The sequence below is a fragment of the Cygnus atratus genome, chromosome 1 (assembly GCF_013377495.2).
Source record: "Cygnus atratus isolate AKBS03 ecotype Queensland, Australia chromosome 1, CAtr_DNAZoo_HiC_assembly, whole genome shotgun sequence".
NCBI lineage: Eukaryota > Metazoa > Chordata > Aves > Anseriformes > Anatidae > Cygnus > Cygnus atratus.
Genome location: NC_066362.1, coordinates 59537747 through 59564961, shown reverse-complemented (window position 1 = coordinate 59564961; position 27215 = coordinate 59537747). Strand labels below are relative to the sequence as shown.

General features: G+C 38.4%; 1 protein-coding gene across 2 annotated transcripts; it reads right to left on the bottom strand.

Annotated features, from left to right (window-relative positions):
• Window positions 1-4898: 4898 nt before the first annotated feature.
• Window positions 4899-21337, bottom strand: WASHC3 (WASH complex subunit 3). 2 transcript variants are annotated; one of them, XM_035561358.1, is made up of 7 exons: window positions 21154-21337; window positions 20030-20128; window positions 17674-17739; window positions 16156-16281; window positions 14429-14539; window positions 9942-10006; window positions 4899-6639 (listed from the first exon to the last, which is right to left on the bottom strand). In XM_035561358.1, the coding sequence occupies exons 1-7, from the start codon at window positions 21328-21330 to the stop codon at window positions 6555-6557; spliced, it is 729 nt and encodes a 242-aa protein (XP_035417251.1). In that variant the 5' UTR covers window positions 21331-21337; the 3' UTR covers window positions 4899-6554. The 2 variants fall into 2 exon arrangements, with proteins under 2 accessions (XP_035417251.1, XP_035417259.1); XM_035561366.1 differs by having other exon boundaries at window positions 14429-14536; window positions 21154-21299.
• Between the last annotated feature and the right edge of the window lie 5878 nt (window positions 21338-27215).

Sequence of the window (27215 nt, the reverse complement as noted above, 5' to 3'; positions counted from 1 at the left end):
GAGAGCCATCCTATTGTTTCTGTCCTCTCTGCCAAAGCTTCAGTCTCCACCAAAACATGTCATTTCTCTTCATCCAGACTGATCAAATTTTGAAAAGTTTTCTGGTAACTGTGCACTTGCTGAAAGAAGTTCAGGGAAATTAACACAATCTGATTTCCTGGGGAGCTCTAACATGGGCCTGACTGGCTTTGATTTCTAAGGTGCAAACAAACTCTTCAGTGTACATTTCCCATAACAGGGCTACAGGCCACAGCCTTATGCTCACAAAGCCTGTTGGATACAATGGAAACCCTGCTTAGAAACCTCAGATTCTAGCTGCTGGACAGACTGGCTGCCACCAGTAATAATCCCCCTGGCAATGGATCAGTGGGGTGCTGTTTTGCTTATCGACACGTGGCCGGAATAAAGAAAGTCCATGAGGCAACACTAGAATTGAGTTAGGGCTGCAACTGGGGGGGCCTGAGAGACCTGTAGAGGTCTACAGGTTTCTGGCTGATGAGAGGGTCTGGCCTTAGAGGATGCGCATCCATGGTGCTTTACAACACCTCTTTCTGACGTTGATCACTTGGGGTCCAAGAAGGCTTAAGGATCGAGCCAGGGACGCAGCCTTTATTGCTATTACATTCTCTCTCACCTACCCACTTACTTATTTTTATCAAATCTTTAGGGATCTCAATTTTGAGATGTCTTCCTCTCTCCTCTACCAGAATAGGTCAGCTCAGCAATGTTTGAAGAGCAAGGATGGCAGTAGGATGGAATAACAATTACAAAGTTTAACATTTACAGCCGAAGAGGAGGTAGACACAAAAGCACAATCAGAGGTAAAGAGAAGTCACAGCAAAAAAATATGCTAATAATCACTCCCCACCCATGGTATTTTAACTGTACTCAGCTGCTTTGAAATGGTCTTGAAAAATCAGATGCTTTTGGGCAGGCAAGCTTTTGACATCAATTCTTTAAAATCCACCAAACACATCATAAAGCATTATGAACCATTCTTCACCCAATCAATTATTAAAAAAAAATATTGGCTGCCGCCTATTTCACCTTTTGCCTTTGATGATGCCAGGCATCACGCTGGCTAAACAAGACAATGTTGTTCAAGATTTCTTGGAAAAATATCTCCATTGTTATTATTTGGCAGCCACTAAATTTACTGCACTGAGGAAATAGCAAATGATAAAACTGAGACAAACAGATACTCTTCATTTTCTCTGTTCATCTCCCTCCCTACTTCTACTCTACTTTAAAACTGGATGCAGAAGATCAAAGGATCATGTCAGCATGCAAAACTTTTCAAAGGACTGTTGGAAAAAAGTATGGAGAAATCAACACTGTAAGACATTAATTGCAAACGGTTTAGCTATCACTGGGGAGAGATTGTCCATGCCCCTGAAAAATGGTGTAAAATGTGCTACAAGAAATCATACGTGGATTATGAACTCTGTCAGAAGTGTAAAGTCAACTGAATATTAGAGATCATGTGTTTAAAAGCAAAAAGGATAATCTCTGTCCTTAGGAGAGTTACCATTTATAACAGGCCTTGTAAGTTTTTTCCACTGTTCAACTCTTAAGAGCAGGGTAATTCAAGTGTACTCAAATTCTCACCACTACAGGTAACGTAGAGGGTAAGGTTTGTTAAACTGGTGACAGCCATAATCTCACATAAAGTACTGCTCATATAAATGTAAAAAATTACTCCCAGATCTCTTTCTTCTGATTAGTCCTTTCAAGCACTCAGATGCATACTCTTTCCAGTAAATATTCTTCCCAAGCCTAGTGTCCACTACAACTTCTGATTCCACAGATTAGGACAGAAAATGGACCAAAAGCTATTTCTAGTGTACAGGGAACAGCATATCCTCAGACAGAGTAGCCAACTTTCAGGTACAAGCTCATATAGTGGATGATACAAGAGCTTGATTAGCAAAAATTGTATTCCTTAAATCAGAGAATACTATTATTTACCTTTTCATTCCTTCAGGGAAAGGGTACCAGTCTGACGCAAAAAAAAAATAAAAAATCATCAATCTGCAAAGTGAATGTTTGTTCAGTTTCCTTTCTACACATTTACTTGGAAATGGAAAACACTGAAATGAGAAAATAATGTTTGAGGTCAAGATATTGACTTAAATATCTAAAAACCAAACAAGGATGGATAAGTGTGTCATGCTATATCTGTCCTTACCCAATGACCTGTTTTAATTTATGGCCATTTAAACTCAAGTTGCCTCAAAATGAGAGTATGTGGAGACACATCCTATGCTAAGCTTGTTTCTGTCACTCATTTTCATTATGGCACCGGATATTTAAGTTTAATTTTCTGCTTTGTTTTGTTCACTATGAAATTGCCCTTGGAATTCATTTAAAACAATATTGTATTAGCAAAGTTAGACAGTCAAACACAAGACAGGAATTTCCACAGCTTCCAGAATTAATGCAAACATTTTTGGAGGCACTAACAATCTTGTAATTTAGCACTTAACATCAGTCTTTGCTCACAGTCGGAGTAAAATCTTTGTGGCAAGAACAGGGACTACCAGAGCACTGCAGTACTTCTCATCTCCTGTTAAAGCGCTCAGTATTGATTCATACTGCAAGACTGAGTCACAGGCCTGAACTGTGTGGTGGTTCTTATCTCTCCTCTGAAGTGTCCAAATGGAGGCACCATTGCAAGAATCAGGAGTAAAATATCTAGGGCAAAAGTGCATGCTTTTGACTTGGAGTTGTCTCAGGCAACAGGCTGCCAAATTTTTTGAGGAGCAACAAAATACACGTTTTGTTTTGCAGACAAGTCCATTGTAACAGTGTGTCCTCGTATGAGCTATTCAGGCATAAAGCAGTATTCCCCAAAGTCTGTGATGAAGATCAGTTTGTTTCTAAATACCATTATGGAAAGCAAAATTGACCTGACCACATGGAACTCAAAGTGCTGATCTTAGTGATATTCTCTTTTTCCAAGCACAGCCTATAGCTTCTTATGGCCTTTCCTCACAGAACTTCAAACTATATACTTAATCACTGGTGTAAGCAACACGCACTGGAAATTAAAATGAGAGAAAGGAAGAGACCCAGCCTGAAAAAAAGACATCAATTTTCTTTTCCAAATGTAGCAGCAGAGCTAAGAGGAAACAGAGTAATGATTAGAAGTGCTAAACTGGGACCTCAGTGTAAAGTTGTTATCATGTCCAGATGTTGTTTTTGCCTTTGACGGTTTGAGGTACGCTACAGGTACATATCTAGTGACATATTCAGGCACCCAAATGCATCTAAAATACCTGTAACATCTTTAAGAAACTGACCTTCACATATTCTGTGTTCCAGTTCACCTGCAAAATGACAAAGATGGTGATGGGGTAAAAATAGCTTGTTTAAAAATGGATAACATAATTTACTGATAGTCCATAATTTGGACTAACAGGTGCATTCAATAGTTATTCCAGCAACAAGCTGAAGTAGTTCTCATGCCTACAAATTGCAATACTGTCCTGGATAATGATTTTAAATCCATGTAAATTTTGGGTATACAAGGAGTGTAGGACTGGTACATTTCATTGTACACAGCATTTTTAACAGTTCATTGCTGTTAGAAGCTTTCTAAAAATAAAAGTCACTTAAAAATGGACTTCTTCCCTTGAACAGCCTAAGCATATCTGAACACTATGCAGCCAAGCTGAAATACTCCATCCATCTTCTATTCCAAAACAGACGGCAAATAATGAGCAAATTGGAATATTCTCTGCTTATAGTATTTAGCTTGTGGTTAAGGTCTTTCTGATTTTCTGGGTTAGCACCAGCTCACTAGAAAACTGCTGTAGATCAAGAAGGACCAGCACAGCTCATATAATTCAGTCTCAAATCAACCTTCCCGTACTTAACGGATTCTTGTGTCAACATGCGTCCCAAGCTGAAACGTCTCAGCCTGAACTTTGCTGCAACCTAAGAGCACAGGGATGTGTTTAGCAGATGAGGCTGGTGGAAACAGTGGAGTTTACTGTGTTCAGAGGGTCCAAAAGCAGTAAAGGAAATAGGTTAGCTGATGCACTGAAGGTAAAAGGGAAGACTTTATTTTTTCCCCCTCATTCACCACATTTCAAACACTCGGATTTTTACTGTGTAGTGTGCCACCACTTAAGTGGAAGAGGAGACAAAGTGGCAAGATTTTTCTTTAGGTTTCTGCAAGCCTACCAAGACTGCAAGATTCCATATCAAAAAACCTACCCTGCAAAAAACATCTTTGGCAACAAAATTGAGCACGCTTACTAACAAAAATACTGTCCTTTGATGTGTGTTTATATATATATATATATATATTATGGTATATATAAATATATATATATAAATGGGTAATTGCCAATTAATTATCCCTCATTATAACAAGGGACAGTAGGCTAAAGGCTTCCTTTTTCACCCTACATAAAACACATCTGGTGTCTTCAGACTAAAATTACTTTACACAAAAAGCTTATTCAAAATGATAAACATTGGGAGCCATATCTCCTTAAATGTGTTTTGGTAACCTTTCTTTTTTTCTTAAAAAAAAAAAAAGTAGCTACTACGTCTCATGTTAACTCTACAGTTAACTATGTCTCAGGTTAACTCTCCTACTGCTTTCTTACATAATTTAACATGTACGAACATACAATTTGCATTAATTTCAGTCTTCCTTAAATCTTCTCTTTGGAATAGCAGCTATGGGATGTTCAGTTCTCTTGACGAAGTACTAACATGGCTTAGGTTAAATTCCAGATTCCTATTCTTAAAACATCCCCCTTCAGCTAGCAGACTGATGCATCTTCACCATAGCTGGTTACGGAGAAACATGAATTACAGAGAATCCAGAAGAATTTTCATAATCTTGTTTAAAACATCATAATAGAGTGAAATAGAACCACAACTTTGCTTTACAAAACATAGCTTTTATTATACAGATTATTTCAATAAGCTTTCAAATATAGATTTCAAAAAGTTTTCTGAAATAACATAACACTTACTTTTGAAATCCTTATTGCTAATATGTTAAGATTTGTCAAGTTTTGCCAAATGTTAGCTATTGAATATTTGTGTTTAAGTGTTCGATAATAATTAACTCAACATTCAAATGCTATTTCTAGACATTTTCTAGTGCATATATGCTATCCTGCTAGGGATTCAAATATTACTCTGATTTACAGGTTGTGAAGAGCTTGAATATGTCTGCTAGACTCAAATGGGAGCCATACTTAAGTTACAGAAAAAAAAGCAGCTATTGAGGTGACATAAATAACTAAGAGAGGAGATGATGACTCAGCTATAAGAGCTAACAAATTTATACATTTAGAGATTCAGCTCTAGTCTTTTCTTAGTCTCGGGATGAAATTGAAATACCAAAAAGTGAGTGCCTGGCCCACGGCACTCTGGTATAATCACAATAAACTGGGGAATTCAAATAGATTGTGAAGAATTTCATGTGCAACAAATTATATTAAACAGAATTCTTTAATGAAATGTCATTTTTAACTCATGCAGTAGATCATGTACTTTGGAGGGAAGTCATTAGGGCAAGTCAGGCTCCAAGTTGATTTCTTCATATTGTTCCCCAATGCATCCTCAAAAAGTAGCAAGGTAGTTTCATCATTATGTAAACTGAATTTTGGCTTCTTTGTTGGAACCATCAGCAAGGGCACCGACTTGGAGATGATTTCTTATCCTATGGAAATGACCTGAGCCTGTGCAGTTTGCAACAAGCCAAAAAGCTGTCATAAAGTGGTTTGTTTTTTTTATTGACTCATGTGACATTGAATAAGAAGAAAGAATTTGGTATTTCATTAATAAACTCTGTCACTTGCTCCTCTCACAGAATTATTTTAAAAACAATCTTGCGATAGTTGTAGCTTTCTACACCACTGTAACCTGAATTTGATAAATAACTCTACTACAGAGCAGAAATTTAACAATTTTCTTCAGATTCTGATGTGAAATCAAAGAGCAGTATATACTCTGAAAGTAGATTCAGACGGTTCTTTATTTTTTATGCATATCAGTAACACTGATTTGCAATCACCATAAGATAGCCAACTTCTGTAATTCTTATTATGCCACTTCAAAATATAATATATTAGAAAAAAATACAGTTTATAAGTTTGCAATTATATTTTGATAAGTTACTCTACCTGATTGCTATGGGACAGAAGGAAGGCAACTTAGGTTAAAAGTCTTACTCAGAAAATCCAAGAATGACCAGAATGCAGTCTTAGAGACCTGAAGATTTAGAGGCACGGATTTTTTTTTATTTTTTATTTTTAAAGAGTTTTATAAAGTAACTCCAGAAGAATCAGAAAGAATCTGAAATAACGATGGATAAAAATCACGAGGATATTGTGATCAATTTTCACAATGGAAAGGTTCAGGTTGAACATGCTGCCTGTTCAAACTTCTGGGGAGAGAACATGAGAGATCTCAATGCTAAGAAAAGCTGTCAGATAAATCATGTGACCCACACAAAATCATTATCTGCAAAAGCTCCAAAGACATTAGCACTTAAAAGAGGCTTCCAAAGGCTGAAATCAGTCTTTTTAGTCACTAAAGGAAGATTCACTATCAGAACTGTCTTCTGCATTCCCATCATCTCCCCAAGCAGGCAAAGGGGCATCTGGAGTCCTGCAGGCAACAGAAAGGTTGTATGTTGTAAATCCTAGAAGGCTGCTAAGAACACAAGTAACTTAGTAGGCCGTGCCTTTTACTACATCTATTTGCACTTAATATCCACAACATTTAACACATTAACTGTTGTGCTTTACAAACACACACCTCACTGGTATTGCTTCACCTAGAACTGAAAGATAAACACTAGAAACTGTAACTCACTGGACATCAAAACTCTGTAGACACCAGTATGAATGGACACCTTTAAGGTTATTGGAAATTATGATAGATCACTAAGAAGTAGCAAACACTTGAAGAGAAAGTTGAAAGCAGGCAATACCGATTAATTTTTTTTTTTTAATCTTCAGAGGTTCTAGGGCTGAAAGGAACATGCTGTACACCATTAAGCAGTGTAAATAGTACATGAAAAAAAATAAGACAGGAAATGAACAATATTGTATCCAACTAAAACTGCAGGGATAATTTAGAGAAGCAAAAAAGAATTACTCAGAGTGGAATTTGGCGAGAACACTGGGTTAAATTTGACATGCAAGAGCAGCCATGGGATTTTTATTGACTATAAATGATCAGACCTCTGGTATTTAGTTTTGATGAGAATATTTAAGATGGATCTCAATATTGTGTCAAAACATTTACTCAGGGAATCCAGTGGGAATGAAGGATAGAGAAGCAAGCCATCTAAAGAATATCTAACACTACTGACTCTAGATGCTGGCTTTCCTTGGCATCTCCCTTCTATGTAACGAATTTGACAATACAAGCAAGATTGAGCCCGGTAAATTCTGAAACCAGGGTATAGAGTATACATATAATTATACTTGGGGAAGGGAAAGAACAATCTTCACAGATGCCTCTTGTATAATAGTTAACTGCTCCTTTTGATTAAACATAAAATTTAAACTAATCTGATAATTATATTGTTTGTCCTGTTATTTATCTTTGGGTTACCTCTCTGTGTCATGCCAGAGAATTTTTTATCCAAGTTTAGTTGTTTATTTTAATTTCTCTGCTGGAAATCCCTAAGGTACATTTAAAGTGTTTATAAGCATTCTGGTACAAAAGTGAGAAGGGCATTAAAGAACTGTAAGAGAGCCTTCTCCCTGCCCCCTGCACACCTCCAAAATAAATTAAGAAAGGGTTTGCTCTCTCATGCAAATACCACTTCACAATATTATTCCTTGTTGCCACGGTAATGACAAAACAGAAGAGTTGTGCAAAGACATGTGATCTGGAGAGAGCAGTGAAAAAAACTCCTCTAGTAAGGAGACGAAGATGGCAGTGAATTCCTTTACTTCGGGTGGGCAGGACAAAATCTCCTGGAATTGCAGACCAGCAAGAGAGAAAGGATAAGAAACAAAAGTTAAACATAGATGAACTGGGAGCTTAACAGAATAGGCAATTTTCAAAAAAAAAAAAAAAAAAGCGTTTGTAAAAAGTCAGGAAAGGAGTGATAACAGAATTAGAGGTAAAACAGCCAAAGGAAGAGATTAAAAACAACTCTATTAGTAGTTAGTCTTTCTGCAGCCACAGAAAAACCACACTCCGTCACCAACAAGTAGCTAGGAGAGGCTGTAGTAAGCGACTGAGCATATAGCAGTATGTTAATTTTCCAAATTTTCTTTGGGACTGAGAGAACAGGCCTAAACAGCCTGAAGACCCAAGAAATGTGGTGTGAATGGCAAAACATTAAAAAAAATAACTGTATGATATCAAGACAAGAAAGCAAGAAGATGAAAAGAAAGGTTCCCTATGATTCCTTAAGATGTACTAAAACGAAATAAAACAATGTGAACAATGCTGGTTCTTCAAAGAGGCATTAGGCACCTTGCCAAAATAATTAGCTTTCTTTAATAAGGTAGATTGGTTGTAAAGTTTTCAAATCAATAACAATTGAAAGACAACCTGCCTGAACTTTAGCATTTCAAAGAATTCTTGAAGATGGACTGAGACCAAACCCCAAACCTATTCTATGAGCCTCAATTCACAGTAACGTTTCTGTCACAACTCTGTCTTAACCCAAACCAGACAGTTTGAAAGCAGACACTTCTTTTTTAAGCAAACACTTGAAATTTTAGCTGATAATTATTACTATTATTAAATCTATCAAAATCCATCCAATCATGAAAAAAATAGCAGTATTTACATAAAGGTATGGACCACGAATGCAGAGTGAGAAACAGAATAAATTTAACACACATAGTAAACCCGTTTGATAATTCTGTCTCAGACTTGCACAGATGCTTACGTAAGTTCCTTGTCTAATTTCTCATTTGATCAGATATGTTATGAAATGAAGAATAACTACTTTAGGCTTATACAGACACTGGGAAGCAGCTGGGAGATAAAGTGACTCAACATATGACAATACTTCTGTTTTACTATATTTTCAGTATTTTATTAAACAAATTGCTAATTTCAGAATAAGCCTTTCCAAAATGTAAAAAGGCTTCACTGGAAAGGAGAAGAGAACTTTCTAATACAATGACAATTTCTGCAGAGGATGCAAAAGTGTTTCAAACAGTTTACTGACTACAATGTAAGAATGAAATTTACTATTTTATGTTTCATTGTAATCGACTAACAAATTTTGTGAAACAGTGCAGTAAAACAAAACTACATCTCAAATGCAAGATAATATTAAAATCCATGCTTTAGACAAAGTGGCATTGAAAATGAGTATCCAATCTTAGTAGCCTTCACATCAGGTTTAATCAACAGTTACAATGGTGAACTGCTGACTTCAACTTGCCCGGTCCACCCTGATATCAAATTGTATATTTTATCTAGAGCAAGGGAATCTGGAAACAAGTGTGTTGTCCCTCACACATAAAATAAAATAGAGCTTGTTCTTATTACACTACAATAATGACATTTGGTTACCAAAGTGGTGGAAGAAAATTTCCGGGAAAAACCTCATACTCAATGCAGCACAGTCAAAATGGCTACTGACACGTTATTTGATTCCCCATTGCTAGATGCACATTGTCAAATATTACCTTGTCATTGTATATCTCGTTCCTTGAACCTGCGCTAGGCTTGGAAGAAGTCCTTCATACCCCTCACAAGTTGGACTGGTAAAGTCCTGCAACTTTCTGCCTGTGAGGGTGCAATATCTCACATTCCGAGCTCTGTATTTCCTGGGCCTTACCTTGGATTAGACAATACTGAAAAGACAGCTCACAATTGAGATTGCACCCCTCCTTCTAGATACTGATGGCCCTCCTCAGACCCTCTTATTCAACAAATGGTTGAATTTCCCACCCTACTCAAAGTTACAAATTGGAAATATTACTTACTCAAGAAGATCTGGATTTAGCCCCTCAGAAATCATTTTGTTTCGTATCGCCATTACAGGAACACCCTGTGTAGGAAGAATAATATAAAACTACTGGACACAAATAGGTGAACTAAATTCCACAGATTCTTTCAGACACACTTTCATATCACTCACTGAACAAGAGCATGGAATGATAATATCATTTGTCATCAGTAAGAACCTAGAAGTGAGTAATAACAGAGATAAAAGACCCTTCTAATTCTTACATTCATGGCAAAATGCCTCAACAAAGTCGGGGGGGGGGGGAATTAGCAATAGACAGATATATTTGCAATTCATGCAGACAAAAATAGTACGATGAAGTTACGTCTATGGATGAGAATGTGAAGAAAGCACAAAGTAGCACAAAGACAGCAAAGAATAGCTGTGCTGGAAAGACGAAGAGGACTCAAGACACACAAAACGTGTAGATGAAGTGGAAGAAAAGGTAGGAAAAATACATCTGCTACAGCTCTGAAAGGATACCCTATGGCAATGCTAAAAATTGGGAGTCTTTATAACGCATGCAGGAAAAAGACAAACAGGACATGAGAACAGCAGTACAATTTAAAAGGGACTCCTCTGAATACAAGTAATTGTACAGTCAGGGTTGAATCTTCTATGACTTGTGGACAGATTTTAGCCAGCTATGTACGTGTTAAAAAAAAAAATAAAAAAATCATTCCTTTCACTGCAAGCCCTTCCACAGCTTCTGCACTTTATTTTAGTCAGCAACACCTAAACATCCCCTCATCTTGGATCGGATACTGAAGAACATGTCGATTCACGTCATCTTACAACATACATTCCAATAAACTGTTCCTATGTTTCCACTGGAGTTGCTCACAGACAACTTGTTGCTTCACCATCCCCTGTAGCAGATGATCTGAAACACCACCTGGCTCACTGTATGCCAAGGCGGGGCGGGGGGGGCGGGGGGGGGGTTGAGGATTAAATTTCTGAGCTCCAATGGACAAAGCTTCTGGTTGTCTAGGAAAGACAGGAGATGCCTCAAAACCTAAATGAATGGTACTGCAGGATTCTTTTGGCACAGGACAAACAATTTTTGTCCAAAGTAAATAAAAAGTGATAAAATAACGAGCAGCCATGACTAATGTTCCAAAGAAATGTGGTACTAGCGACAGTTGCAGTAGCTAACCTGGCAAAGTGAGAGCTAAACTAGTTGGTTCAGTGTGTCTTCCTTGTGCAGTTTTACATTAAGAATCACAATCAGCACTTTTGTGTGAAGATTTTGGAACAGTGTACAGACAGATATAGTTAGCAATCTATTGGGAATACAGGCAAAAATCTGACTCAAACAGTTGTGAGGTATTAGCTTATAATATAGAATTTCTCAGTAAGTTGCAACTAATGCACATTACAAAGGTGAAAGCAGTTGAATATTTCATGACAGCTTAAAATATTCATTTAATCTAGTAGAGATTTGGACACCACACACAATCCTGTATTATCAAATGTTTTTCCCCAGGTTAGGATGTGTTCTTTACCCCAGCCAAGCAAATTAAGCAAGCTGAGCTCAGATGCCACTGATGAAGTGTTTATGTATCAGTTCAAACCAAGTGAAAATAAGATACTCATATTTGCTGTCAGTGAAGGGAAGCTTAGTATATGAACTTCTAACAATGGACTGAAAACTGTTATAAGTTCTCATTTGGAGAAATGTTTTATTCCAAAATTGTATGCATCAAAATATGTAAGAATCACTTTAACACAGGATTTATTATCTGTTATACTTAAAGAAAATGATATGGCAATATGCAAAACACTAGATTTATAAATTAATGAGTTTGTTTCACAGCTACCGTGAAAGGCCTTTAAGATCACATCTATTTGAGAAAGCTCTTCAATACTTGCAGACTCGTAACTTAAAGAATTTGTAGAACACAGATTCTCTGAAGTTTTAATGGAAACAGATTTTGCATTAATTATAAAATAGAGGAATTTTGTGCAATACTAGCCTAACCTCACTGTTGTAGATTCTTAAGTACTGTGATCATCCATATACGAGTACATGCTAACTCATTAATATTAACAGACAATTCTTGTGGGAATTCACAGCCATCTTAACTTCCTAAACATCTTTTAAGTATCTTGTGTTTATAAACAGGAATTCTGTGTTCCTCAAAACAATTATAAAATCTACATTACTACCATTACTACAGAGAATTAATACAAACATGGCTGCAGGACTAATGGGTAACTCAGATGGCTAGGCTTCTCCTAACCTAAGTCATTGCTCTTCATAGCAATGACTTAAAACTACTGGTTTCTGCCCTCTGAAAAGTATGACGAAAAATATAAAATAAACTGATACTTTAGATAGCTATAGGCAGATGTACAAAAGATAACGACAGAACCAAAAATTTTGCATGCTTCTTAAAAAGCTATGCATGCTGGTAGTCAGAAGAGCTATATTGCCAATAACTAAGCTATGACTAGACTGAAAAGAACTGCAGTTTTCATAACTACAAGGATCTGGAGCTCAATGGCACACGTGTACTTTCCTAACATCGGAGCCAATCCTAAATCCCACCCCCTTCATCCAATTAACGTTTGATGTAATCCAAATCACTACACATTCAACATATTGTACCCCAGCCCTACCAAGGTGGTCCTGCGGCTCAGCAAGTATGCAGGTCCTGGAGAAGCCACAGAGCAAGTAGCAGTCCTGTTGCAAAACAAGTTTTGGCTATCCAGACCGTACAGAAAGAGGTTAGGTATCATTAATGCTGGCAATTACTTGAGATCAGTGTAGCAACCATGTTTGGTTTTATTTCAGTTCTTTAAAGCAGGGATCAATCTATATTAGGCCAATATTTGCCTCTATGCAGTCATGTTTCATGTTTAGAATCCAGTAAAATGTTTGTACTTTAATACACAGTTTATCTGACATCCTAGACTGCTCCTCTCACTCTGTCAAAACAAAAGTTCTGAACATTTATTGCAGCAAATATGATAGCGCTTTTGTAAGGTTTGCTCAAATACTATTGCTGTACATCTTTAAAAAAAGAATTTAATATGGTCAACTGCACTCCATCAAAATGAGTTTATTACTGTCCCCCACAAGAGCTATCCTCAGCACAAAAGAAATCTCTCTTTGCGGTGCTAATTCAATACTAGAAATATCGTGGGCCATAAATAAATGATTAGATCAAACAAATCTTCAGCTAGAAACTTAATTCGGGCAAATAAATGACATTAACTGAACTGGGTGAGAAGACCAAGTTGGCAAATACAAAAAACACACATTAATTTGTAGTATGGTAGTTTGACTTTCCTACCACACTGTTTACAACTGGCAGAGGAGTCACCAGGAACTGCCAGCACAAAGGATAAATGTGGAAAGTGAGATCTCACTCTTCCAGCAGCCACCAAAAAAAAAAAAAAAAAAGAGTCAAAGTAATTAGACCATCCGGCACTTTTGCATCTACTATGAGATCTGGAATTAAATCAATACACTAACAAAGTGTTCAGCCCTCTGCCGCTACCCCACTACTAGGTTTTCCAAATGGCTTGTAATAAGCTACCCATAAACTGCCAACTTGTGATTGAAATGAAAAATAAGGTCTGGAACATCATTCAAAGTACTAAGCACAGCAACCGTAATAATTACTCTGAAGAGGGAATGAAATCATGCAGTTAGTTCTAACATAAGCAACACTTTACTAATACCACAACTTAGTAATATTTTCCAGAATTATCATATATACTTTAGGGGAAATTTTCCAGTGATTGCTGGAAAACACAGATTTTTTTTTCTTTGTTTCCAATATCATGTTTTTTCAGCTCTTTTTTTTCACACCCACAAAACTAAGGAATGTCACCAAGAGTCTCTCACCAATCTTTACTCCCCTTCATTAATTTTCACACAGGTAAATATTGAGATTTTACTAATTTATTTCATAATGATCCACAGAAAAGACCACAGATAAAGAGGGAAACAAAATGTGTATTGTGAAAAACAGGAAACTGAAGTGGAACCAAGTAGTTAACCAATTTTTATCACTCTATTTTGAGCCCTGTGGGAACATCCTAACACTCTTACTCCGGAGTATACAAGCAAAGCTTTGTTTTGTACCCTACAGCAAAAACAAGCTGTAAGCACGTCTGCGTGTATGTAATGACACCAATTCTGTCAGAGTAACTACACTTTCAGTCAAATGTTCTATAACTCCAGCTAATTTCACTCTGCATTTACACACCTTCAGTTCAGAATTATTTTGGCAGAATTCTGTAGAAAGATCTTGCCTGAGGCTGTCTGCAGGAATACACTACATCAAGTCATTCTTTAGAGAGGATGTGCTAGAAATGTGTTAATATTATCCTAGCTTAAAGATTATTAATGTAATATACATCTTCTGATAGTTAATGTTCACTTAGAGCTGTGTGTGAAGTTTCGCCCAAAAATAACTGAGTACCCAAAGAATGATTAGAGAATTAACTTACCACTTGTACCATCTTGAGATACCTGGCGTATCTTGGGTCCTTGGCCACAGTTTTGATATTTTCTGTTACTACCTCTGTTTTCTGTAATGTTTCTTCATGTATATTGTTCTGCTGTATACAAAGAAGATAACACTTTAATGGTTAGGTATGCAGACCAGAAGCAAGGAGAGATTTCAATCCATAAGGTTTGTAACTTACAGGTAAAAAGCAACTTTTCTTACCTCATGAATATTCTGACCTATACTCATAGTACTACAGATTTCCAAGATGTATGAGTACACAAAACCCAGCTCTTTTGTTATTGACTGTTACAAGTGTGACTGTCTAAATACTTTCAGCAACAGTTTAAAGTTATTGCACAATACATGGGAAAAAAACAACAGTACTGAATTCAAAGGCAGTATTGTCAAAAGAGTTATAGCAGATACAGGTCCATGAATTATGAAGTTGGTGTAGTCAAACAAAAATGAGGAGTGGAAAATAATACAGACTAGGGTTACTTTCCTCATTGGACTTGATTTACAACAAGTTGATCAAGACAAGCAATAAAACGTGCAGTGATTAGCCAATGCTACAAGACATCTTCGTAGCCTAAAACAGCTCTGTTAAGTTCATTGCCTTCAATAAATAAAATAGAACAAATTTAAATGCTTACTTCATATGATTTTTTTTAATTTTAAAAGATTATGTTTATATATATCCAAGAGGTCCAATGCATTTTCTCCGCAAACTATTCAACTTCATACAGAACAAGTAACTTTTAAATTGTAATTTTTAGTACAAACCATTAACAGATGACATAATGAAATGAAAGAATCTTTGAAAGCAATTAATTAAAAAAAATAAAAATGACAAGGAGCTGCAGTACTACGTAAATGACAACAGAAAAATGTGTATTTGCTATTAACCTAATGACTTGAAAGTAGAATTGGAAACCTTTTCAGGAGTATTTGTCCCCACCCTAACATCTGAGAAACTTTGAAGAAAACAAAATAAAGTTATTCCCTAATATGAGTGAAACATGTAATGCCAGCTGTCCATTCTGACTTCTATGTTGCTAGCTGCAAATTAATCTAGAGATACAATGTTTAACAAGCAAAGAAAGGCAAGAAGAGTATTCCCAACTACTGTCGCTTCACGGTCACTTACACCAAATAAGACAGAGTGGAGACTATAATTGAAGATTCCAAGATACTATAGCGGGTGAAAGAAGATAACATCTTAATATCAATCACTTATAATAAGCTGGCATCTTCTGTACATAAATGATTACATATATAAAACATTCACTTTAATAACCTCTTTAAAATAAAGTCTGCCAGAAACTTTGATTTGAGCTGAAAGCTCACATTCTAAAAGCAGAAAATAACTGGAATGATGTGATTTGAACTGCTATTTTTCATTCATGACCTTCACAATACCCTGATGTAATTTATGTTCATATTTTAGTGTGATTGAACAAAGAGGAAGAAAGCATTTACTATTAGATTTGAGTTAGTTCTAATGACTTAAGCCAAATTTTTAAGAAAGGGTATATCTATCCCTTTTTTGTTTTAAAAGCCACTCACTTAAAGTTTCATTAATGAAAAATGTATTTTTAGATCTCTACAGTTGGCTTGACTGTCTTCTTTAAGTAGACTTGCTTCTTCCATCTATTTTGAATGAGATTAGAAACTTGATATGGAGAAGTACATTCCTTCAGTACGTTATTTATTTTCATTACTTACTCCACACTGAGGTGATACAGCTGCCTGTTGATCTGTAGTAGATACCACAGGACCATTTGTAACACTATTCACATTTGCACCGGACACTTCGAATTTGACATCTTCTAGGCCAGGAATAGAGGATAACTGAGTATACAAAACATGATAAAATAAGCAACGACCATATTCTAAGTCTACACATACAAGAAAGTCTGCAGTATACTGCTTACAACACATTCCTGCAGATAAGTTTCAAATTGGTGAAACTGTAACCTTTTATCACTAGCTCTGGTATTTCAATTGTCAAAAAAAAAAAAAAAAGATTTTCCTATTCAGGTGGCTTCTACAACAAAAAACCCAAAACACTCCATTGAAGCTTATTAACCCAGGGCTGCAGTGCAGGAAAGGCTTCAACACCTTCCCAGCATTTTGCTACTGCATGTATCAACCACGCAAAAAACTGGGCCATCTTCTCTGCTACTTCTTCCACAGTGAAAGAAATCACGAGCAGAATGACTGTTACCTAACAACAGATGGAGCGACTGGTTACAGATTTTGTAATTTTTGGTGTGTCTTTTTTTTTTTTTTTTTTTTTTTAAAGAAATGCTGAGACCAGATATTACACACAAGCCAGATATCTACCTGAAGGAAATTCAATTTAACATGATTATGAAGAATTCTGCAAAATTATCAGTACTGGTCATTCCTCACTATTTTGGAACAAATAAAAGTTAGTAGTTGCTGTTTGTATTACTGCAGTATTTTTTTCCACAAAGATCTTAATGAAGGGTTTCAAAATGTTCTGTACCTGCTCCCAGAAGCAATTTCTGTTGTCTTTTCTACCATTAATGAGAGGACTGATTAAAATTTTACATTTTTTTTCTTTTAACAGATTAAATAATAATACATGACTGTAGATTACCTCCCTTTGTTACTTTAGCTAAAGAACATACATCAGACACATTTGAGTTAGTTTAAAGCTTTCTGAGGTCACATTTCAATATCAAAAGCTTTACAAGGAATCTATCTGGTTACTCCTTCCAGTTGAAATCTTTACAATCCAGCACCACTTCTGCTTTTGCTTTAAAAAGGGGTCAAGAACTTATTGATTGTATGGCAAATGCAATTTCATACTGTAGCTTTTGCAACACAAGTTGCTTATTTTAATATAGGAAAAATTCCCTCCACTTTCTTAAAACCAAACTTTGCAATAAAGTCAACACAAGCAAGCTGCCATTTAGTTCAGCTGCCCTTTCATGATCCAAATGTTCCTTTCCAGTTCTATACACTTAACAGGGACAAAAACAACATTTCCACTATACACTGTCTGCTCCTTTCTTCCATATCCACTACACGTTCAAGCATTACAAAATATCAATGGAAGACAGACAAAAAGAAAATTTGCCTTGCAAGCATTTTCTATTAGCTGCCTCAAATCATCATAAAAACTTATTTGCTCAATTCAAACTATGAAAAGGAAGCTAGTTTATATAATCTGGGAAGCTGTCATTGTTAAAAGTCAAATGTATGCATACAAACCTTGGCATCCAATATATTGAGGGTTGTTTCTATTTGTTGGATACGGAGAGAGAGCGCTGACAATTTCTAGGACAGAAAACAAGCAAGATATGAAAACACTCTCCTAGGCCGCTTGTATATATGCAACTGTTCACATTCAGCTAAACAAAATCACTTTTGGTTTCAACCTGCTGAAGACAGAGTAGAGTATAAATGAGATAACACCGCTATGAACTAAACAAAGCAACACCATCCCTTTTAGTAATGCAGCTACTGTGGTTCAAATTTCAAATAATTTTATTAAACAGTATTCCCAAATAACAACAGACAGAAAGGAAGACAGACTATGTACAAAAGAAAGCCAATATATACAGGGTATTACTTTGGGCAACTGGAGAATAACGGTAAACATACTGTACTCTCACAGTTAACCAAAGTAACTTTCTTCAAAGCTTTTTCCAAATGTTAAAGAAGAAAAGATGCAATGCATGCGTATGTAACTGAGCACATACGAAGTAGAAAAATCTTATAAAGAATACATCAGGTGAATTAAAGTCCTATATAATCAAGAAGTACAGTGAACCAGAAGTAATCAGAAGGTTTATATTGCTGCAGGTGTACTTTAATCAAATTTTGACACTTTTTTTTCTTTTAAATGCAACTTCAGTTTTTCTAAATTACTCTATGAGAACTGTCACTCTTTTAGCTAATCATTACCATACTCCACCAGACCTGTCCAAGTGAATCTGGCTAGCACGCAGGCTGGCAGATATGTACCATTTTGACAGCTTTCTGGCACATTGGCAAGATTCTGCCTGGCTCCTAGGCAGAACTTTAACACCCTAAGAAAATGGCAGTTCTGCCAATATGCTAGAAAAAGTAAAAAGAGACTGACAAGAGATAGTCTTTTTGGATAGTGCACTGACTTGTTTACAGATGGCTCTTTGTTCATGAAGAGGAGTATAATCCTTTTGACAGGAACTATACGGTCTGCAACTAGTGGGGAATGGGGAGGAAACATGCACAAAAGTCAGTTATATAACTTTACAGGTCAGTTTGACTAGACAAGAACCAAGAAATTTAGAGGTGAGGATGGTGTCAGCCTTAATTTTAAATTTCCTGACTTCTGTTGCTTTGCACTGGGATCTTTCACGTGAAAAAACTTCTGTACTTCAAAAATACAAAAAAAAGTTTTTCAAGGAGTTTACAAAGTAACTATTTAGTCTCTTGCTTAACAACATATTTAGGTAAACGAATAACTGTTTTATTAACTAGACATCACAGCCTTGCTCTCTGCTGAAAGTGGCTTTACATACACCTGTGCTCTGATTTCTATAGTGTCTATGTAACAGGTAACACTGAGATCACACAACTGTTTAGTTTTAGATGACTGACAGCATCACAAGGCAGTTACACTGTCCCACATATAAAGATAAAATAGGTTAAAAAAATCCAGAATTATTTTTTTTTTCCTTCTGAGGCTCCATATGTTGACGTGGTAGCCCAATTTTATACTTGTCACAGGTCTGGATCTAAACTTTACTAACAAATAATGGAATTTCTCAGATTACTTGGCTTACTCTAATTAGGTTTGACAATTGCTGCTGGCTAGGGCTGTATAGTAGCCTTCTTGAGTAAACTAATGAACAGTTACAAAAAAACGCTAATGACAAAAAGGTTAAGCTTCAAGTCACATTAAAAAACACCCTTTCTACATGCCAAGGAGCACTCTTCTCCTGTTCTGTGGAGGATTCTAGTCCTGTCAGTCTGGTGTATTTCCATTGACATTAAATTCACCATAAAAGCTTACTAAAATTTTTTAATAACTACTTTTTTCTCTATCACCCCCCCAAACACTAAAATCAACTGCTTCATGTTCCATACTAATTACTTGCCAAAAATGTCTCTTTCCACATAAAATTATTTACTTTTGGAGTTTAGCATTCCGTTCTTTTAAAGTAAAGGTGGAAAAATCTGAAAGCAAGTTCTGATGCAGTATCCTAGGACACAGTTGAGAGGGATTCTGACTGTCACATGATTTCAGTGCCATAGGAATATAACATCCTCTTTCCAAAACAAGATCATATTCACAGATTGAACAATTCAGAAAAAAAAAGTATTCATATATCAAAGTTCAAAGACTATGCCAAATGCAAAAGTTCAAGGAAATAGGGTTAAGTGTGATATAGCAGTTCATGTGGATACGCTGGTGCAAAAATCTGTCCTAACAACCTACTCAAGATGAACCTTGAACAGAAAGCGAACTAAATTCTAAAGCTACAAACTTTAATGCAGCAAAAATACTGAAGTGAATGGTTCTTATTGCTAGGAATTTTTTTCATCATATAAGCTAAAGTATGGGAAATAGCAAACATACCTCTTCACAAACAGTAGAAAAGCGGTTCAGAAATTGCACTGTGTGAACCACAAACTGGTTTAGAAATGCTACAGTTCTTTTCTGCTGAATAGCAGGAACCTGCATTAAACAACATACGAAAATGAGTTTACACATAAGTGTGGATTCTCACATTTGGACTGAAACACCTGTTAGAAATGCAAATATTTTAGGAAAAATTATTTCATAAATCAGCCCTAAGCATGCTTGATATGAATGCATAAATACATAAATATACATAATATATATATTTTGTTTGTGTATGTATATATACAGAGAGAAATCCTTTTCCGCTAATAATCCACAAAGCATACACTTGAAACGCTGAGGGATACATAGAATAGGGAACATCTACTAAATGAAGGAATGTAATCTTATTTAAGAAAATACTTTTAGATGAAATTATGAACTATCCTTAAAATTAGCATTAAAGTAAATTAAAAAAAAAAAAGAGAGAGCAAAAGTCATTCCTTCTGAAGGAATAAGGAAATGAAAACTTGGTCATCCACTCAAGTTACAGGTAAGAACATCAAAACCAAAAATAAGTAGTAGTGAAATCTCTGACTCAGTCTTTAGTGACTACCTTTATTTTTTGTTTTCAAGCGGGCATAATCCTAACATTAAACTTCAGCATCACTCCTCCAACTTGGATCTGACACAGGTGTACTTTTCAAGCTAAAAGCCAGAACATCGTGTTTGTCAAGAAGGGCAGTGAGTGCTTGTTACGACAGCCAGCTCGCATCTGTATTTAAACCACTACAGGAGGCTGGAGTGAGGCACCCGCACAGAAGCGGCTCCACAGCAGAGCACGGTGCCGCACCGAGGTCTCTCTCTGGAAGCCGGCCGGGCTGAAGCACAGGCCCGCCGGGTCTTGACCTCTTCTTGGGCCTCCCGCCTGTCACTCCCACCTCAGCCCTCACCCCGTGCCCCTGCACACCAGGCTTCGCTGTGTTTCGGCCAGAGCCCTGCCGGAGCCTGAGGGGACGGGACGGCACCGCACCGGGGGCACTGCGGGGCAGGGGAGGGCCGGGCAGGAGAGGCGACGGGAGGGGAGACAGGACGGGGCCCGCCCAGCAGCCGAGCCCCGGGCGAGGCGCAGCCCGTACCTTGGTGAGGTCGATGCCGGAGCCCACGATGGGCAGCCCGTCCGCGTCCATCCCCGAGGGGCGGCGTGCACCGAACACCCCCCCGCCCGCCCTCCCGCCGCGCCGCACCGCGCCGCACCGCACCTCACGGCGAGCGGCCTCGGCACGGACACAAAATGTCCCCTCCCCGCCGTACATGAGCGCATGAGCGCTCCCCGCGTAGCGCCTCATGGGAAGTGTAGTTTGTGGTCCCTCGGCCAGGGAGGTGTCTGTTCTGGGCGTGAAAATGATGAGCTCTGGAAGACCCTGGGGTTTTCCGAAAGAGTTTGAAGCGTGGCTATAACCGTGTCATTAAAGATCCCTGTATTTCAGTCCTTACATAAAACATAAAAAGAGGGAGTATGGTTATCCTTCACAGCAGCCTGCCCCAACATAGTCCCAATGCTAACGTTTTGGTCAGCACATCAGTACCTGTCGCAGCTTTCACTTCGTTCTCGATCTCGCTCCTAAGTTGGTCTGTGTTGCTTCTTTCAGCCAAGGGGCCTTGGAAGGCCGTGAGAGTCTGGAACAAAATTCCCAGCTGTACAATAACCAACTTGTTTGCTGTCTTCAAACGGTTGCTTGTATTGTTTCCCACTGCAATAAATTCAAAGCACTGGTCTGACCATTTAAAAGCGGGGACCCTGTATGAAGGTGGGTTTATTCCCTATGGTGGGCTGCATCATCTGAAAAGGTTTCTCATGTCTGCGTTGCTCCCCACTGATGGCCACGTGTGCTCATTTTACCCATTGTCAGCTCCAGCACCTAGTGATCCCTTCCTTAGGGCAGTTGTGGTGGTTTTACTCGGGTGGGCAGCTAAGCTCCCCCTCAGCCACTGTCTCACTCTCCCTCCTCAAAGGGAAATGGGGAGAAAATACGATGCAAAGGGCTCAGGGGTTGAGATAAGGACAGGGAGATCACTCAACAATTATCGTCAAGGGCACAACAGACTCAGAGTAGGGAGATAATACAATTTATTGCTATTACTAAAAGGCTAGAGAAGTAACAAACAAAGGAAAGAAACCAAAACCACCTTCCCCCCCATCCACCCTCTTCCACCTCCTCCCTCCCGGGCAGCACAGGGGAATGGGGAATGGGGGCTGCGGTCAGTCCCTAACACTTCTTCTCCGCCGCTCCTTCACGGTCACTCTCTGCCCTTGCTGTACGTGGGGTCCCTCCCATGAGATGCCGTCTTTCGCGAACTGATCCTGTGGGGGCTTCCCACAGGCAGAAGCTCTTCAAGACCTGCTCCAACACGGCTCTGTACCACAGGGTCCATCTGTCACGAGCAAACTGCTGCAACACACGTCCCGCATGGGCAGCAGCTCCCCCCAGACCCTCCATTCCTGTGTGGGCTCCTCTCCACGGGCTGCAGGGGAACAACCTGCTCCACCAGGGGCCTTCTCCACAGGCCACAGGGGAACTTCTGCTCTGGTGTCTGGAGCACCTCCTGCCCTCCTTCTTCACTGACCTTGGTATCTGCAAGGCTGTTTCTCACCCCTTTCTCTCTCCCAGCTGCTGTTCAGAAGCAGGTTTTTTTTTCTTTTTTTTCTTTCTTTTTTTTTTTCCCCCTTTCTGAAATATGTTCTCACAGAGGCGCAAACAACATCACTTATTGCCCTGGCTCTGCCAGCAGCAGGGTCCTTACCAAACATGGGACAGCTTCTGGATTCTTCTCACAGAAGCCACTCCTATGGCCGCCCGCCACCAAAACCTCGCCACATAAACCCACTACAGCAGTTCAAATTGCCGTCTTGGCAGAGGAGGGATGGCTTTCTGCATGGTTACTGAGTTCAATCAAATCAGCCAAGGTGTACGATGAACACCAGAATCTGTGTATGTGGAACAGCAGGGTTACAGACTGAGACCGTATCTTGCTGGCTTTGGTAACAAAAATATAGATAACTCTGCTACCCCATGCAAGTTCACCTGTGATATTTCAGGAGAACAGCAACAGAAACAAATTTGATAGGTTTAATCTAGTTTATAGGAATTGTGTAAATTATTTTTGTGGAAAGAAACTGTTAAATGAGCCAAGTGAACTATGTTACCACCTTAATTACCTCAAAAAATCCCTAAATTACATGCAACAAGCATTAATCTCATTTACCATAAAATGTCTGTAATGTAAGTTTTTCAGGCAATGCTACAGCAATTTAATAATGGAAATGCTTAGTTAAATCTTATCTGAATCTGTTGGTCTGTAAAGTTGGACAAAAATCTCACAAGAATATGATCTTCTGTGAACTTTATGGTACTTCCTGCTTTCAATTTGGCAAAAGAAAAGCACTGCATAGAAAACTGCAACACAGCACTTTTTTTCCCAGCTGGAATTAGGAAATGCAGGGTATGAAAAGTGAAAAATAGAGAGTACAGGAAAATGATCCTTTTTTTTTTTTTTTTAAACCTCTTGAAAATGTTTTAATTGAACTGGTTTGTTAAACTGGAGCTTACAATGGTTGAACCCCCTGCGGAAGAATTTATTTAAAAAATAAAATATAAATTGATAATATCCAAATTTACACTGTGTATGATTTAGAAGTGTATTTTGTATCAGCACCCATATTGGATGAAATTAAGGAATAAATACTGCACAGTACATAACTGATAGCAATTGATACCCTACAGATGTGTACATACATATGCACGTGTTTAAAGACAAAGTCATGAAGGGAAGATTAAAGATTAACAGTTATGAAAATGCATTCCAACTGACATGAGCATTGCGAAGATGTTAATCTTAGAGATGCTGAGGCTAACTTGGAGTGCAAGTTGGAGTGCAAGTTAGCTGAGGATAACTTGGGGTGTAAGCAAAAGCTGTGTGTACAGATCAAAATTTTGTCTTCATCATTAGCGAAAAAACATTGTCTTGTGATTAGCATGCACTAAGAACTAAGGACAACAGTACGGGTTTCAAAGCACTGAAACTGATCTGCTACATATATTTTTGTATGCACAAAATCAGAGCTGCTAGTCAATTGCAAAACAGAACTGCACAAGCTGAAAAAACTGGCAAGTGTTACTGTAACTTACAGTGTTCATATGCATTTTATATGCTTATATGCTGTTACAGGTCCCCAGACATAAAATTCTGTAAGAATCAGCATAGAACTCTAATAGCTATACAATTGAGAGGTAAGTTAAACACAAACAAAAAGCTGATCCAAAAAAATTTCCAGACATGGTGTCACCTGATCCTCCATAGGGGCAACAGTTGTTTTTGCTAAGGTGGTCCAATGAACAGCTGAAAAGGTCAAAGTGTGGATTAGCATTTTTTTGATTTCCCATGGAGTCTTCTAAGTCCATGCTTACGAAAGGAATTCTGTCAAAGCTTTCCATACAGAACTCATATTGCCTTAGTGATTTTCCCCCAACTGAATCAAAAAGAAAAGCATCTATCTCAGTAATTTAGGTATGTCAGAATATGTACAAAGCTAGCCAGCAGAGGGTTCAGAGAATTATTACCCTTGACTGCTAAGCATACTGAGAAATGCAAATCTCAGCTGTTACATAGGTTCATTTTAAAAAATAAAATGAAAATTAAATTATAAATGTCTTGCAGTTCTCTGAAAATGGCTCTTTCATTTTCAGTCTTCCAGCTTCCATGCTAAGGCAACATCAGAGGATTAACTAACTCATTTGCTATGTAGGGAAGAAGTTGGGGAGCATGATAAAAACATCAGCTCTTCATTTTTATTTTTATTTTTAAATACCCATGTTATACATGAAAGAATTGATAGGAAAAGCCTTGAACTTGGCAACATCATTCCAGTTCTTGGTAAATTGTTTTATGTAGTCCTTAAAAACAGACTATTAAAAACCAAGCATCTTCCTTTCTGAATTATGTACACAACAAATGAATTTCTGCCCATTGCCCCCTTGCAGTTTGAGCAGCTCCAAATAAAAAATAATAATAAAAAAAAATAGAATCTCAGTCAAAGCGTACCTGCACATGCCTAGTGCAAATTGCCTTTGTCGATATGTACTGAGTATACTGTATGATATTTGGCATACCAAGGTGGTATATAAAGTTTCGCACTGAAGGGCGGAAGAAAAGCTGTTTCAGTTTCACCATAGTACATATGCAGGAGGATAGCAGTGCCCCAGTCCAATACTTTCTTTTAGACCCACAAAGACTTTCAGCTGTGCCTGTGAGCCAGTTAAATCTCCTGTTAAACCTATTATTCTCTGGTCAAAATCCATGGACAAGAAGTGAATGAAGTGTTATATCTTGAAACATCCCCTGCTCACGTTGCAGGTTAAGTGCACACCAGTCAACACTGGACAGTGTTCCAAAACTATCTTAATGTTAACACATTGTGTAAGTTCTAGCTCAGCATTTTCTAGTTTCCTACACACAGGGATTTCCTTTTGGTTACATATATTCAGCCAGTTGCTTTTAACTCTCTACAGCCCAAGACAAAAAAGGGAAAACTTATTTATTTATTTACTTATTTATTTTACGGCTTTTAGGCAGCTGAGTCCAAATGGAAAACAGTTAGTGTGTCTCTGGCAACCAGAACACAAAAAAGTCTTGCATTATATGGATTCGAGGGACTTGAGTCCTATGGTAACACCTGGAACAGGTCCACTGGATCCTCTGGATGGTGACAGGGAGGAGATGAGTCAGACTGCTGCTCACTACAGGAAGCATATTAGATGCAGTAAGTCCACTTGCTGGGTTACAAGGAAAAATGGTGAAGGTCCTTACAGCTTGGCTGCTTCTCTGCATTTTGAAAATTTCATCTGTACTCCATATCAGGCCATGACCTATCTTAAAGTGAGTTAAAAATATTGAAATGGGATTACCACTGCTTCCACATTACAACTAAATATTTTGAGATGGTTTTAGGATGTAATCTTTGCATCAGTATACACATTGTGTCCAACAAAACGATGGGAAACTTCTGAAAGAGACCAGTAAACAAAACAGAATATTTTTTTTTTGAGTATTCACATGCAGCTTTGTTGTGGTTTAACCCAGCAGGCAGCTGAGCACCACACAGCCATTTCCTCACTCCTCCATCCCACAGTGGGATGGGGGAGAGAATAAAAAAAAAAAAGTAAAAACTCGTGGGTTGTGATAACGACAGTTTAATAAGACAGAAAAGGAAGGGAAATAATACTACTGACAGGAGAATGTACAAAGCAAGTGGTGCATAATGCAGTTGCTCAGCACTCGCTGACTGATGCCCAGCCCCCATCCTGAGCAGTGACCCCCCCCCGAGTTTTGTTGCTCAGCATGACGCCACACACACGCTGTGGGACATCCCTTGGGCCAGTCTGGGTCACTTGTCCTGTCTCTGTCACCTCCCATCTCCTGGTGCACCCCCAGCCTCCTCGCTGGCAGGGCAGCATGAGAAGCTGACAAGTCCTTGGCTCTGTGTAAGCACTGCTCTGCAACAACTGAAACAGGGATTTGGCCAACCTCTTTTCAGTGGTTTGTGGGACAGGACAAGGGGCAATGGCCACAAAATGGAGCACAGGAAGTTCCGCACCAACATGCGAAAGAACTTCTTCACGGTGAGGGTGACGGAGCACTGGAACAGGCTGCCCAGGGAGGTTGTGGAGTCTCCTTCTCTGGAGATATTCAAGGCCCGTCTGGATGCCTACCCTTTTGAGAGACGAAATACAAATTCAATCTGAGATTTCCCCATTTAAAAATAATAATAATAAAAAAAAGACACTGGAACTGGAAAAGTTTTATTATTCAAACAGATTAACTCCAGAACAATCAATCTATGAACTAACAGACTATGAACCTGTAAGGGGGTGCTGCTATCCCTGCTGTCTCTAGTGGGTCCCATGCTAGGGTGCCATTCTGTCGCCTGCAGCTGCCCTGTCTTGGTCGCAGGTGCAGGTCGGGCAGTGGGGGGCTGCCAGGGGCTGCCAGTTGGGTGGCTGGAGCATGGCCATAGCAGAGGCTGCTGCCAGCAAGGCCACTGGAAAGAGTGGGTGACCGAAGGGAGGCAGGGCAGCTGAGGGAGCCTTCGGAGCTCCTGCATTTGGGCACAGGGGTATCTGCGAAGGTAGGATGTGGTGTG

Excerpts from the sequence above, each read along its gene's own strand:
- WASHC3 (XM_035561358.1), bottom strand. The coding sequence starts at position 21,330 with ATGTACGGCGGGGAGGGGACATTTTGTGTCCGTGCCGAGGCCGCTCGC. Across the intron at positions 17,740-20,029 it reads TTTCTACTGTTTGTGAAGAG|AAATTGTCAGCGCTCTCTCT; the intron begins GTATGTTTGCTA and ends TTTCTGTCCTAG. Across the intron at positions 14,540-16,155 it reads CTGTATCACCTCAGTGTGGA|CAGAACAATATACATGAAGA; the intron begins GTAAGTAATGAA and ends CTTTGTATACAG.